Here is a 14,969-nt window from a genome sequence, read left to right on the forward strand (position 1 = left end):
GGAGATCCAAAGTGAGCTAGCAGCTGCTCTCAACAATGGCCTGGATGAGATCACCCGAAAGAATGAATCCTTGGAGGCGGAAGTTCTGACTTTACGAGATGGCATGGAGGCCATGCGCCATGGCATGGAGGCCATGCGCCAGCGGATGGAGGAGCTTACCAGTGAGCTCGTTACTTGCAAGACTGCCATTGGGAATGGCATGTTTGCTGGAGTGTCCAGATCCAGATTGGATGTCCCCAAGCCTAAGGAGTTTAAGGGGACTAGGGCGGCCAAAGAAGTAGACAACTACCTTTGGGGTATGGAGCAGTACTTCCAGGCCATAGGCATGCAAGACGAGGCGATAAAGGTAAGCACCGCTGCTATGTATCTCACTGATGTAGCCTTATTGTGGTGGAGGCGCAGGTGTGATGATGTCAGGCGTGGGAACGCCAAGATTGAAACTTGGGCAGAGTTCCAAAAAGAGTTCAGAGAACAATTTTACCCGGAGTATGCCGATGATGAGGCACGGGCAAAGTTGCGCAGGTTGAGCCAGCAAGGGAACATAAGAGAGTATGTTCAAAAATTCTCTGAACTGATGCTACAGATCTCGGATCTAGGCGAGAAGGACGCATTCTTTGCTTTCATGGATGGGCTGAAGCCGTGGGTGAAGCATGAGCTACAAAGGAGGGGAGTTCATGACTTGGCTAAAGCCATGACCACTGCCGAGGCGTTGATAAAGTTCAAGCCTCTGAACAAGTTCGAGTCTACCAAGCCCAAGGGTAAGGGCAGGGACGATAGGGACCGGAAGAAGCAGTCCAATGGGAAGGACCGTGACCGGGAGTCCAAGGATGGAGACCGAGACCGTTCAACCAAGGATGGCGAGAGGAAGCCATCAGCAGGCAAGTGGAAAGCAAAGGGGGACCGAGAACCACTAGCATGCTACCTATGTGGAGGGAGCCACATAGCGCGCAATTGCCCGCAGAAGGGCAAGCTGGCTGCTGTAGACAGGGAGTCTGACGAGGAGCCAGAGTCAGGGGCAGCAAAGCTTGGGTCGTTGGTGCTCAATGCTGTCCAGAGTAAGGGGAGCCGCAAGCCAAAGGGCTTGATGTTTGCGGATCTGATGGTTGCGGGTCAGAAGGTGAGCGCACTGGTGGACACAGGTGCCTCACATCTTTTCATTTCAGGTGATGGAGCCCGGAAGCTCGGACTAAAGGTGCAGAAAGGGACTGGTACCATTAAGACAGTGAACTCCAAGGAAGTTCCAGCCATTGGAGTAGCACGGGGAGTGGAGTTGCAGCTTGGAGATTGGAAAGGCAAGGAGACCATTGAGGTAATACCCCTTGACGACTATGAGTTTGTGATTGGGTTGGATTTCCTTGTTCGGATTAACGCCCTCCTTGTGCCTTTTGCCGATTGTGTTTGCATCTTGGATGCACGGTGCCAATGCCTAGTACCATTGAGAAGAGGGTCTGGAGTTGGGTCGAGAGTGGTGTCAGCCATCCAATTTGCCAAGGCGGTAAGCAGACAAGAAGACACCTTCTTGGCAGCCCTGAAATATGATGAGCCAAGGGAGAAGGAGACCGAGTCACCCTTGGAGGTGCTAAAGGTGTTGAAGACCTTTAGTGATGTGATGCCCGCAAAGCTACCTAGCAAGCTACCACCTAAGAGGGAGGTGGACCACAAGATCGAGCTGGTGTCCGAGGCCAAGCCACCAGCCAGAGCCCCTTACCGAATGTCTCCACCAGAGTTGGAGGAGTTAAGGAAGCAGCTCAAGGAGTTAGTTGATGCTGGCTTCATCAGGCCATCGAAAGCACCCTATGGTGCACCGGTTCTATTCCAGCGCAAGCATGATGGGTCGTTGCGGCTGTGCATAGACTACCGGGCTTTGAACAAGCTGACCATCAAGAACAAGTACCCCATCCCACTCATTGCGGACTTGTTCGATCAACTTGGGAGCGCAAGGTGGTTCACCAAGCTGGATTTGAGGTCAGGCTATTATCAAGTCAGGATCGCAGAGGGAGATGAGCAAAAGACAGCATGTGTCACTCGGTATGGTTCGTATGAGTTCTTGGTGATGCCTTTCGGACTCAGGAATGCCCCAGCAACATTCTGCACCCTTATGAACAAGGTACTTCAATCATTCCTTGATCGGTTTGTTGTGGTTTATTTGGATGACATTGTGATCTACAGCCAGACTTTGGGAGAGCATGTAGACCACTTGAGACAGGTGTTCGAGGTGTTGCGGGCGCACAAGCTGTTTGTCAAGAGGGAGAAGTGCTCATTCGCCCAGCAGGAGATCCCATTCCTGGGCCACATAGTGGGAGGTGGCAGGATACGCATGGATGAAGGCAAGATAGACGCCATCCTGGAGTGGCAACCACCAGCCAAGGTCACTGAGTTGAGATCGTTCCTTGGGCTGGTTAACTACTACAGGCGCTTCATTAAGGGTCACTCAGCAATAGCCACACCATTGACTGACTTGCTCAAGAAAGGGAGAGCATGGGAGTGGAGCGCAGGGTGCCAGGAAGCCTTTGACAGGTTGAAGCGGGCTGTGACCGAGGAGCCAGTCTTGGCCTTGCCAGACCATGCCAAGCCGTATGAGGTGCATACGGACGCATCAGACTTTGCCATAGGGGGCGTGCTGATGCAAGAGGGACGTCCAGTCGCGTTTGAGAGCAGGAAGCTGAACGAGACTGAACGCAAGTACACGGTCCAAGAGAAGGAGATGACTGCAGTGGTGCACTGCTTGCGCACTTGGCGCCATTACCTGTTGGGGTCGAGGTTCGTGGTGAGAACGGACAATGTGGCGACCAGCTACTTCCAGACGCAGAAGAAGCTGTCCCCCAAGCAGGCGAGATGGCAAGATTTTCTTGCAGAATTTGATTTCCAGATGGAGTACAAGCCAGGACGGGCGAACCTAGTGGCAGACGCCCTGAGCAGGAAGGCTAACCTTGCTGCCATTAGCCAACCAGAGGGGTCACTGGTGCCGCGCATCAAGGAGGGACTTGCGCATGATCCTACAGCCAAGGCTCTGATGGAGTACGCCCAGCAAGGTAAGACTAGGCGGTTTTGGTTGCAGGATGGGTTGCTGTACACCAGGGGCAGTAGACTGTTTGTGCCGCAGCACGGGAAGCTCCGCAAGGAAGTTTTGCAAGAGTGTCATGATTCAAGGTGGGCTGGACACCCAGGAGTGAGCCGCACCTTGGCGCTGATCGAGGACCGGTACTACTGGCCGCACATGAGGGACGATGTGGAGGCCTATGTGAAGACTTGTCTTGTGTGCCAACAGGACAAGGTGGAGCTCAAGAAACCAGGGGGTCTCTTGGAGCCATTGCCAGTGCCAGAGCGACCATGGGAGAGTGTTTCTCTGGACTTTATAGTCGGTCTACCCAAGACAGAGGGGTTTGGAAGCATCATGGTAGTGGTGGACAGGTTTTCCAAATATGGAATCTTCATTCCAGCAACCAAGGAGTGCCCAGCCGAGGAGGCAGCTCGATTGTTCCTGAAGAACATGGTGAAGTACTGGGGAGTGCCGAGGACCATTGTTAGTGATCGGGACGGGCGTTTCACGGGCAGGTTCTGGACTGAGTTGTTCAAGCTGTTGGGGTCAGACTTGAACTTTTCCACCAGCATGCATCCGCAGACCGATGGGCAGACAGAACGTGTGAATGGACTACTGGAGGTCTACCTCAGGCACTATGTGAGTGCCACACAAAGGGACTGGCCAAAGCTACTGGATATTGCGCAGTTTTCCTACAACTTGCAAAGGAGCGAGGCAACGAACCAGAGCCCATTTGAGGTTGTGACAGGGCAACAACCACTAACACCCGGTTCGATTGCTGCAGGTTATACAGGGCCGAATCCAGCAGCATACAAGTTTGCCAAGGCATGGCAGGAGCAAGCTGACTTGGCCAGAGTTTGTCTACACAAGGCGGCCAAGAGGTCGAAGAAGTGGGCAGACCAGAAGAGGCGGGATGTGCAGTTCCAGGTTGGAGACTTGGTGTTGGTGAAGCTGCATCCCATTGTGCGCCACAGGGGGCTGCACAAAGGCCTAGTCCGGAGGTATGAGGGACCTTTCCGAGTAGTCAAGAGAGTAGGCAAGGTTGCCTACAAGCTGGATATGCCACCCAAGCCGAGGGTACACCCGGTGTTCCATGTGAGCATGCTCAAGCCGTTCCATGAGGATGAGGGAGATCCAGGACGGGCAGAGTCAAAGCGTGCACCGTTGGGAGCAAGGGCCTCATATGAGAAGGAGGTCCACAGCATTATGGCTGACCGGGAAGTGAGACGGAAGAACTATCAACCAAGACATGAGTACTTGGTGCGCTGGAAGGGACTTCCAGACAGTGAGGCGAGCTGGGAACCAGCAGAGGACTTATGGCAGTTCGGGGACCAGATCAGGCAGTACCATGCAGAAGACGCAACGAGGGCGTTGCGCAATCAGGTGGGGGAGAATGTCACGCCCTGGGCGGGCGCGCCAGGCACATCAGCCAGACCAGCAGGCGAGCCAGCAGCTAAGGCCCGCAGACCAGGCGTGCTGGCGGGTATCAGTGCGCAAAGCCTGTCAAACGAGCTCCAAACGCCCGCCCATCTTGCAGGCCAACTCATGAGACCAAGGCCTGGCATTTGGGCTGCCCGCACCACATCCAGAAGGGCCCGAGGTGCTGGATACGCAAGGGAAGCTTCTGGAACCAGGCAGGATCAGCATTAGCATCCTGGCAGATTTGGTTGACCCTGAAAATCAGGAACCAGCATCTTGATTAAATGTAATCCCATGATTGTAGCCTTTATTTTAGGGATTTGCCATTAAGTTGTAGCTGGAGCCTCAACTATAAATAGAGGGCTGCTCCACCCTCATTTGTACACCATCAAACACTTCTGTTTCAGTGAATACAAGAGCATTTCCAGAATTCTGTTTTTCTATCCTGTTTCTCTTTAACTTGCGTAATCAGCCCTTCCCTTTGTTCTAGTGCCCGCACGCTTGTGTTTTAGGCTGACTTAGGCATCAAGGACGAGATTCCAAGCCTAAGGCCGCACGGATTCTGAGTCTAAGGTCGGAGCCCGTGACAGTCTCGACCCGTGACAAAAGCACCCAGCTTTTGTTTATTCTAGTGAAAAAATTATTTTAGAAGGAAATGACGGGGGCTACTGGGGAAGATTATTGCTTGGCACAATGGGCACTAGAAATTGCGTCTGGATTCTAGTAATCAGCTCGTTCCTAGCAAGCAAGCAAGCAAGCAAGCATTATTGGGTGAGGTCGTCGACCAGTTTGTACATTAGTAGGTTGACAATAGATCGAGTTAGAACGAATTTTATTTATTAAAGATTTGATTTAATTTTATAATTATAAAATTTAATTTAATTTAATCTGATCTGATATTATATAAATTATATTTGATTCGATTCGATCGAAAATTAATAAAATATTATATTTTAAAATATAAAATATTATTTTTTAAATATAAATATATAATTATATATAAATAAAAATTAAAAATAATTAAAAATAATTTTTAAAATCGACTTAAATCAAATTTACATAAAATTCAAATTTAATCTAACTCAAATTTTAATTTTTTTTTAAAATCAATTTTATAAAATTAAATCAAGTCACGATCCATCAAACTCAAGTTGAGTTGTAACCTATACATATTGAACTGTAATCCTATACATATGGATAGAGATTAAACGTGGGCAGATATATCCTGCCAATTCCCAATTCTCAATCACAATCAAGATAACCATTTGACTTTTATTTAATATTGAGTCTTGAATTTGAATATTTCGTATATAGTTATTTATACGTCTATTTTAGGGATAATAATTAAAGATATCAACGAATTGGATGAAAGTGAGTTTTCGATTTGTTTCGAACACAATTTAATTTTTTTATTTTTTTCATATTTAATTTGATTTAATTTAATATTTTATAAAATCATATTTAATCTAATTCTATTTAAAATTAATAAAATATTATTTTTTATTTATAAATATAAAATTATATAAATATATAAATATAAAATTAAATAATTAATTAAAAATAATTATATATATATATATATTGAGTTAAATTAAATTTATTTAAAACTTAACTCCGATTTTTTTTACTATTACCTCACATGATCCTATATTTAAATTTTTTTTTGTTAAATTGGTAATAAAAAATAGAGTTTGATTGAAACTCACTTGATTCGATTTAAACTATTTTTCTTAATAATAAGATATGTCACGATATGATTAGAAATAACAATAAGTTAGATTATAAGTTTTTTTTGTTTCAATTTGAATCAATTTTATAAAATTTATATTTGATTTTAATTCAATGATAAATTATAGAAATTTTTTATATTTGACCCCATTAGATCAATACATCAATAAAATCACAACTAACAAAATTTAATTTAGTATAATTTTATAAATATTTTTTTAATATAAAATATATATTAATTATATATAAATATAATATTTTTATTAAATTATTATCTTAAAATAAAAATTTTAAATAATAGTTTTATTAATATAATATATATTTATAAATATAATAAAATAAAATAAAATATATTTAAATATATTAGATCGGGTGAATTCGGGTTTACTTATAACTCAATTTCAACTTTAAGAAAATATCCGACCTAACTCAGAACTTTAAAATGAAAATCAATTCTCTAAAATCGAATCGCATCTCAATCCGATGGATTCGAGTAAATTTACCCTCTTTGTTCTGATCCATGTCGAATGAGATAAGCTCGTAGAGAAAATCAATAATTATTAGCTTAATTATTATCCTAAACTTGCTCAATCAAACTAAATTGAGGGCAAAATGGCCAATTGTTGGGAGTTGGGACCATAAGAAAAGCCCACTGCAATTTTCAACAAGTGGATGTCGTCATCTTTCTTCAAAATTGCTTAGTTTTAATCGAGTTTTCGATTTCATTATTTGCGAGCAAAGCACGCTGCAAAAGCACACTCTCTTTTATTGCAATCTTAAATTTTCTTTAGGTAAGATAATTTCTTCATCTTTTTTATTTTTTTTTCGTTCTTTAAGTAATGAAATTCTTGTAATTATATATAGCTGTAGCTGCAATCTTAAATCATGAAACAGCGAGGGAAATTAGGGTTTAATCTCATTATTTTTGGCCATATTTCTTGGAACGCTTCGATCTTCACAACGATTTCACTCGGTTTCTATGTTTTCTGCCATTGATTTTAAACCAACTGTAAACGAAACCGTGAATTCCTCGTTTCAATGTGGATTTGTTTTTGTCTTGTCGTACTCTGAATATATAACAAAAACAGTATTTTAATGAGATAGTTGTCCTTTTTCTCCTTCCTTGTTTACCTTTCATTTTAGGTCTTATTACTATGGCAGTAGCTCTCACTAAGCAATATTCTAATGGAATGTTCTTTAATACTTTAAAAAATTAGCTGAAGTAGCTCTCACTTTTGAGGCCTGAGCCGAATAAACAAAATTAAGTTTTCTAAGCAACACAATTATTGTATGGAGGACTATTTTTAGCATTTGAAAAAGATTTGTTATGTTTCTGTTTGGTTTGTAGTCTATCTGCATCCTTATGGTAATATTCAAACTGATTTGTAGACCTGATAATATGTGTATTTGTGTTATGTAAAATTAAAAAATTATATATTCATATCGTATTTTATATGAAAATTTCGTATCATAATTCATATCAATACAAAAATATGAAATATTTTTTTTTATTAAACCAATATATATTTATTACTAAAATTTTAAGCTGTGTTACCTTATATCTTATTTTCATTTCATGTTCGTTGTGCGTCACCATGTCTTGTTTTAGACTACCAGTCTACTGATTTATTCAAGGAAAGGGCTGAATTGTAATTGCATCATAATTATAGAATGGGTTACATTCAAGGTAGAAAAATTCTACCTAGCTTTCTTTCTTTCTTTTTTTTTTCCTTTTCAATTTTATCTTTGTGGACATATTGATGCTCTTTCGAATCTGAATACCTCGACTATAACGGGTAACAGCTGTGTTAACATGAGTGTTATTTATTTGCTTACCATGTTGGATGTGAAATGTTACTATGAGTTGCTTTTATCATGTCTTTGTTGAGTATTTAAATGACTTATTTCAATAGCTTATTCAGTTTTCTGCGAATCAGACGCAAAATGTGTGTGACAGAAAGATTTATTTGTTTTGCAATTTTGGATGTGAATTTAATGTATTGATTGAAGGCTTTGTATGCTTATTGATGTTGGAATAATTGATTTTGCTCAGAAAATGGGGCAAGCTATTGGGTGTATTCAAGTGGAGCAGTCAACTGTAGCTATAACAGAAACCTTTGGGAAGTTTGATGATGTGCTTGAACCTGGTTGTCATTGTTTGCCTTGGTGTTTGGGAAAACAGGCGGCTGGTATTCTCTCCTTGCGTGTGCAGCAACTGGATGTTCGATGTGAAACAAAAACCAAGGTTTGTTGCATAATCAATAGCCACATGACAAGTGCATTAATTTGAATTTTCAATCCCAAGCAGCTGTTACTGTAACGGCATGGTAAGTGTGTGTTGGATATAGTGCTTCTTGTGAGAGGGAAAAAGTGGAATGAGTCGTTAGTAATGTAAGTTTAAATTTCAAATTTCATTCTTTGGGAAAGATAAAGAGAAATGTATAATGAGTTTGATAATGGCATTCCGGACACTGAATTATTTTTCTGAGCATTAAGTTTTTTTTTCCATCTAATTTGTACTTTTATTTATTTCCTGAGGGAAAAACAGTTGTTATAAATTGATTTGAGAGATTTTATTATGAAAAGTTGTGAAAACTGTGTTGGATGAGGTTGATGCTATAGTTGGTTCGATGCTCTTTTAAGTGGAAAGCATGTGTTTTTCTATCTAGACCTCCATTAGTTATTCCAGTTCATTCTGATATTTGCTAATGTCTTCAGGATAATGTGTTTGTTACTGTGGTTGCTTCTATTCAGTACCGAGCCTTAGCAGATAAGGCTCAAGATGCTTTCTATAAGCTCAGCAATACCAGAGCCCAGATCCAATCCTATGTCTTTGATGGTATGTATGTTTTAACTTTACCTTTGAGTAGAAACCCCACTATGATATGGTATTGGATGAAATTAGCTTAACTACTGGAAACCTATGATATGGTTTCATGGATTTTGGAGATTTGAGTGGTTTCTACCTCAAACTTCATCATCAACTTCTCCAATCATGGGGCATCCAATCTTATATAAGCATTGGATGATTATGAAGAATCCAGCTGCTTATATTGCAGCTTGTGCAGTATTTCAGTAAGGATTTCCTCACAATTTTTTGAACCTTTAATATTATTCTTCTCTTCAACTGTTTCAGTACTAATCTAAACTTCATTATATTCCTCTCCATTATGAAGATGTGAATCTTTGAATTATTTTTCTAGTTTAAAAAAAGAAAAGAATTATCCTCAGCTTTTCAGTCTTGAGAATTTTGAATGTTTTGGAGAATTATCTGTGCTTTGAATCATATGCAATCAGTGTTTATATTTGATCATGTCAACTCACCCTTTACCTGGTCATACTTCAAGTCATTGTGTTTCTAGAACACAGTTCCGGGGATGAACTAATGGCATATATTTTTTATTTAGTTATTCGGGCAAGTGTTCCTAAGTTGGAGCTGGATTCAGTATTTGAGCAGAAGAATGATATAGCTAAAGCTGTGGAAGAGGAACTTGAAAAGGTATTGCTCTGTTTACTTTGTTGTTTAGGACTAATCAACAAGATTGTGCAGAATAAAACATACCTGTTATTTGGATCTTTAGGCCATGTCACATTACGGATTTGAGATAGTTCAGACTCTTATTGTGGATATTGAACCAGATGAGCGTGTGAAGAGGGCAATGAATGAGATAAATGCTGGTATAATATGCAAAACTTTATGAATTAGAATCTTAAATTTATTTTGCTGTTTTTTTTTTTTTTGTCTCCCTTGCCCTTATTTATTAAAACTACCCCTTGTTAGTCAATGTTTGAATAGTTTAGCTTGTTTATCATAAATTTTGTCCATAGGTCTGATATTTGTGTACTTGTAATAAATAGCTGCTAGACTGAGGGTGGCTGCCAATGAGAAGGCTGAAGCAGAGAAGATATTGCAGATCAAGCGAGCAGAAGGAGATGCTGAGTCAAAGTATCTAGCTGGGCTCGGTGTAGCTCGGCAGCGTCAGGCTATTGTAGATGGACTTAGGGACAGTGTGCTGGCCTTCTCTGAGAATGTACCTGGGACAACATCAAGGGATGTCATGGACATGGTCCTTGTGACACAATACTTTGACACAATAAAAGAGATCGGCGCGTCATCAAAGTCCAACTCTGTTTTCATTCCACATGGGCCAGGTGCTGTAAGAGACATTGCTACTCAAATCAGGGATGGCCTTCTTCAAGCCAGAACCACTGAGTAGCCTCAAGTCCTTGCATGGCATTTTGGACAACCCAGCTATCCAGCTTTATCAACCCAGCATCTGCTGGATGTAAAACGCTTCCTGGTGTAATATATTCTTAATCATTCTACTTAATAACAGGAGTGATAATTGAAGCTTGGCCAACGGTTATCATCCTTATTAGACTTTATTGTAAGTACGAAAAGAATGGTATTAGACTAGTAGTATATGCTTTTTAATAAATTGGGCGTTGAGCTTTGTTATTGCACCTAAAGAAAACGACACAGACTGATTTTAAATGCGTATAAATTTTTTATTTCTTAGAACGTGTATAAAAGTTTTAGTGGTGATGTTTGTTGCTACTGCTTGCACGTGTTCTTTTGTAAACCACTCGAGGTATGTAAATGATTGATTCGTTGTTTTGTAGTTACTTTTGGGTGCGAATAATATGTTAATATTCGTAAATTATTTAGATTCGATTCAAATAAAATTTAAATTTGATTTAATTATTATTAAATTGAGTTTGAATTTAAATGATTTTATTTATTGATAGAATTAAATTTAAATATTTTTATATTTATTATAATATTTATGAATTTAATTAAATTTTTATATTTTAATATATTTTAATTATTTAAATTAATAAAATATTTTAAATATAAATTTGAACATAATCAAATTTTTGTTAAATATAAAAATTAAATTTATTTTTATATATTAATTATATTTAATTAAACAAATTTATTTAGTTTAATTTTTATTTTAAATAAAATTCGAATTAAAAATAAATAAAATTCAATTAAGCTTAAATTGAATTTCGAATTTAAATTTTGCATCAAATTCAAATTTAATACTGCATCAGTTCAAATTCTATCGATTACATCTCTAATTCACTCCCCTTATGCAATTATTTCACAAAACTGCTGAATAACCTTGGAGATTCAACAAAACAAATTGCTAATTTCAGTTCTCCAATCACAATTATTTTTAAAAACCATGGCGTCAAATCCATTCAAGTACATTATTTCTCTCCAAGTCTCCACCAATAAAAATCAAGACCTACGGCTTGAGTGCCAAGGCTAGCCCAACTTTAGCACTCTTTTCAATTGCTCTGGTGTCCACCTCTCCAGAGACAGTGAAGAAAGATTTTGGCCGCCACTCATGCTGGATTAGAGAACTTGCTCTGCCATAATTGTTCACACAAGACTTTACTGTGGTTAGTGGGTCAAGAGCATGCTGCATACCAATTGTGAGAGTGTTCTCGTTACTTGAAAAGCTATGGGTCAGCTCCACACCAACTGCTGTGTTAGTCCATAAGCTAACAATGTGGTAGTAGGAAGCATTAACGGTGTCACCTTTATCATTCCTGTAGTTATCAACAAAAATAACCCAATCAAAACCAGAAGCATAAGTACAATAATGAAATACACGCACAAGTGACAAAAACCACTCGGGCAGACATTTCTAGGTTACTTTTCATGCTTCCAAGCCAATAGTTTAACTAATGAATGACCAGGATCACATAAACAAATTAAATAAAAGTTCCATGCCTGAGAATATGGAAATATAACTGAAAATATGGAAATATGAGCACATATGAAAATAAATAGAGCAAAAAAGTAAACCCCAACTCTGCTGAAAGAAGTACTTACAATGCCAGGGAAGCAATGAGGTCAGAATGGGTGAAATTCAACCCAGCATTCAGTTTGGTAAATTTCCCACTGGTAGTGTCAAAAGAGAGATCAGTCCCAACAGAGACAAAATTGTTTCCAACCACACCAGAGAAGTTAATAAGGGGATTCGCAGTCAATCCAATGCTAGTGCTTATGCCAGCATACTCATGCTGGTATTGCAGTTCCACCTGTTACAACAACAATAACGACCTTGTCATATCCTCATGAAACCTATAAGTTTACAGAAGGGATGGGCAAACATAGCTAAAACACATTACTTAAACCAGGATGCTGAAAATATTGGTATTAACAACAAAAAACTTAATGACAGAAAGAAGTCTACATTACCTTGCCAGACCTTTGATCAGGGACAATGAAACTAAATATTGTCTTCAATCCTGGTGCAGGTTCATTGATGGTAACAGCCGTAAAAAGCTAAAAAAATAAAACCAAAAAAATCACAATGAGATAATACTTAAGCCACCATGACAATGAGTGAAAACAGAACAAGTCAAAAACATTCCCTAACTTTGAATTCATCATAATGAAATGGCACGAAACAATTACGCAAATATGAACTTTAAACTATAAAGGCTTATCCAATTTTGAAAAAAACTTACAACTTACTTTAGAATTAGTGTCGACTTTCACATTAGTCGTGATGTTCTTGTTCTTCAGCTCAGTGCTTATGTCACGGGTCGAGACTCAAGCTCCGAACCCGCGCGGCTCCGGGACCCGGGCATTCATCATTCCGGTGTCCCGGATCAGCCTGATCGCCATGGTTCACACCCTTGTGAGGTATTGTCCGCTCTGGCCCCCGTGGCCTCACGGTTTTGTCCTACCGTGGCCTCACGGTTTTGTCCTACAAAAGGCGTCTCACAAGGCAGAGATGGTGTGAACCCTTTTATACCCCAGTGACTCTTCTATTATGTTCGATGTGAGATTCAGGACTCCCCCTTAGGTCCGTGACATTCTCCCGCACCCAACCTCGTGACGCCCTCGTCACGGAGGTTGGTCACCCTACCTACCTCCTTTGAGGTGTTTGACGTGGATCGAACGGTTTAGGGCTGGCTCTGATACCACTTGTCACGGGTCGAGACTCAAGCTCCGAACCTGTGCGGCTCCCGGATCCGGGCATTCACCCTTCCAGTGTCCCGGATCAGCCTGATCGCCATGGTTCACACCCTTGTGAGGTATTGTCCGCTCTGGCTCCCGTGGCCTCACGGTTTTGTCCTACAAAAGGTGTCTCACAAGACAGAGTGGTGTGAACCTTTTTATATCCCAATGACTCTTCTATTATGTTCGATGTGGGATTCATGACTCCCCCTTAAGTCCGTGACACTTATATCAGTCAACAGCAATTCACCTTTCTTAGTCCCAATAGATGTGATTGCCTGACATTCTATCAAATTAAAGAATGAATATCAACTATATAAGAAGGCAGTTTGAAAAAGGAAACAATAAGCCAAAACCATAAATCTCTAGATCAATCACAACTTCAGGTATAAATAATAATCATGCAAACATATCCAATAAAAATATTTCTAAAGAAATCATATGAAACCTTATAATCAGGCAAAAACATAAAGATTTTATAGATAAAGGTTTTATACATAAAGATAATAATTAATAACATGTTGATTCCCATTCCCACACAAATTTAAATAAAATCTTAAAATTCAAGAAACTTAATTAATACTTGAAATAACAAAAAAGTAACAAAAAAGAGAATTATATATATTGAGAAAGTTAAAATAAGAGTTCATTTATATAAAATAAAATAATAAAAAAAGTTTCACCAAATCAACTGAAAAAAAAAAAATTTAAATATCCAAAAATTAAAAAGAAAAACTCACAACTCCATTGAGAGTGTAAGTAGTGACGGTGAACTTGTGATCGGTCTGGTAATCCTTGTAAAGAAGATCTGAATTAAAAAAACAAAAAACAAAAATTAATAAAAAGCAGTTAAACTGAAAAAGAAATGAAAATAAGCTAGAAAATGAGAAACTTTCACCTCGCTTTTTTGCCAAAATCAGAGTAGAGACCAGGACCTTTTCCCATGCCTTTTTATCCCGAGAAAATGCAGAGAAAAATGATTTGACTTACTATTTTCTGGCCGAAAGAAAACGAATAAATTTTTAATAAAAAAAACCCTAATTAATAAATATTTGATAATTATGAACCGTTCATCTTACGTTGAGAAAAATATTTGCTGTCATTGACCATTGATATAAACAGCAGGTTGTTGCGGTTTCTAGAATCAACATTGAGCATATTCGCCTAGTTTCGTTTTTGGTAATTTATAATATGGGTTTTGACAAGACTTTCGGATTTAAGAAGTTTGAAAAAATTGGATCCAATGAAGTTTTGTGACAAAGGTATAACTTAATCCCAACGCTAAAAGCTTGTTCAAATTTTGGGTCCGGCTAGACAAATTTTTTTTTTTGTTCTTGGCTTTGGCCTAACAGCTAATATTTTGTTTGACATGTACTATAAATAAAATTTTAAAAAAAATTTCTTAGAACTCATTAAAAGTGTAGATGAACTAAATATAGATGGATTTTGCTATCTTTATAATTTATTTATTTAATTAATAAATTTTAAAATATTATTTATGATATTTATTATATTTAATAAATAAATATAAATAAATTTTGAATATATTTATAAATTATTTATTTATTTAATAATTTTAAAATATTATTTATAATAATCTAATAATTTTAATAAACAATAAAAAATCAATTGGTCTTAGAAACCATGGCAGGTAAAAGTGACTTCCTCATGGTAGGCCTCCGAAGCTTTTAGTATGTTGATTTTTTTCCGTGGTTTATTCACCGTTAACTGTTTTGATGCCTTTAAAAGATGATGGGTTAAGCACATTTCTAATATCTTTTTAGAAGGAGGTAAACG

General features: G+C 38.8%; 2 protein-coding genes across 2 annotated transcripts; one reads left to right on the top strand and one right to left on the bottom strand.

Annotated features, from left to right (window-relative positions):
* Positions 1-6,857: 6,857 nt before the first annotated feature.
* On the top strand, positions 6,858-10,709 carry LOC111281938 (hypersensitive-induced response protein 2). Its single transcript, XM_022869757.2, has 6 exons — positions 6,858-6,978; positions 8,241-8,432; positions 8,906-9,026; positions 9,595-9,686; positions 9,769-9,865; positions 10,046-10,709. The coding sequence occupies exons 2-6, from the start codon at positions 8,244-8,246 to the stop codon at positions 10,402-10,404; spliced, it is 858 nt and encodes a 285-aa protein (XP_022725492.1). The 5' UTR covers positions 6,858-6,978; positions 8,241-8,243; the 3' UTR covers positions 10,405-10,709.
* A 614-nt stretch (positions 10,710-11,323) lies between these two features.
* On the bottom strand, positions 11,324-14,939 carry LOC111282735 (mitochondrial outer membrane protein porin of 36 kDa-like). Its single transcript, XM_089761427.1, has 6 exons — positions 14,816-14,939; positions 14,071-14,160; positions 13,913-13,980; positions 12,405-12,491; positions 12,036-12,244; positions 11,324-11,749 (listed from the first exon to the last, which is right to left on the bottom strand). The coding sequence occupies exons 1-6, from the start codon at positions 14,937-14,939 to the stop codon at positions 11,443-11,445; spliced, it is 885 nt and encodes a 294-aa protein (XP_089617553.1). The 3' UTR covers positions 11,324-11,442.
* Between the last annotated feature and the right edge of the window lie 30 nt (positions 14,940-14,969).

This window comes from Durio zibethinus, chromosome 5, assembly GCF_047325235.1.
Source record: "Durio zibethinus cultivar Kanyao isolate XHJ-2024 chromosome 5, ASM4732523v1, whole genome shotgun sequence".
Taxonomy (NCBI): domain Eukaryota; kingdom Viridiplantae; phylum Streptophyta; class Magnoliopsida; order Malvales; family Malvaceae; genus Durio; species Durio zibethinus.

Bases quoted from the DNA above. Each gene is read 5' to 3' on its own strand.
- LOC111281938 (XM_022869757.2), top strand. From the start codon at position 8,244: ATGGGGCAAGCTATTGGGTGTATTCAAGTGGAGCAGTCAACTGTAGCT. The intron at 8,433-8,905 runs GTTTGTTGCATA...TAATGTCTTCAG, and splicing joins GATGTGAAACAAAAACCAAG to GATAATGTGTTTGTTACTGT. The intron at 9,866-10,045 runs GTATAATATGCA...TGTAATAAATAG, and splicing joins AATGAATGAGATAAATGCTG to CTGCTAGACTGAGGGTGGCT.
- LOC111282735 (XM_089761427.1), bottom strand. From the start codon at position 14,939: ATGTGCTTAACCCATCATCTTTTAAAGGCATCAAAACAGTTAACGGTG. The intron at 13,981-14,070 runs GTGAAAGTTTCT...TTTTTAATTCAG, and splicing joins GATTTTGGCAAAAAAGCGAG to ATCTTCTTTACAAGGATTAC. The intron at 11,750-12,035 runs GTAAGTACTTCT...TGATAACTACAG, and splicing joins CTCATTGCTTCCCTGGCATT to GAATGATAAAGGTGACACCG.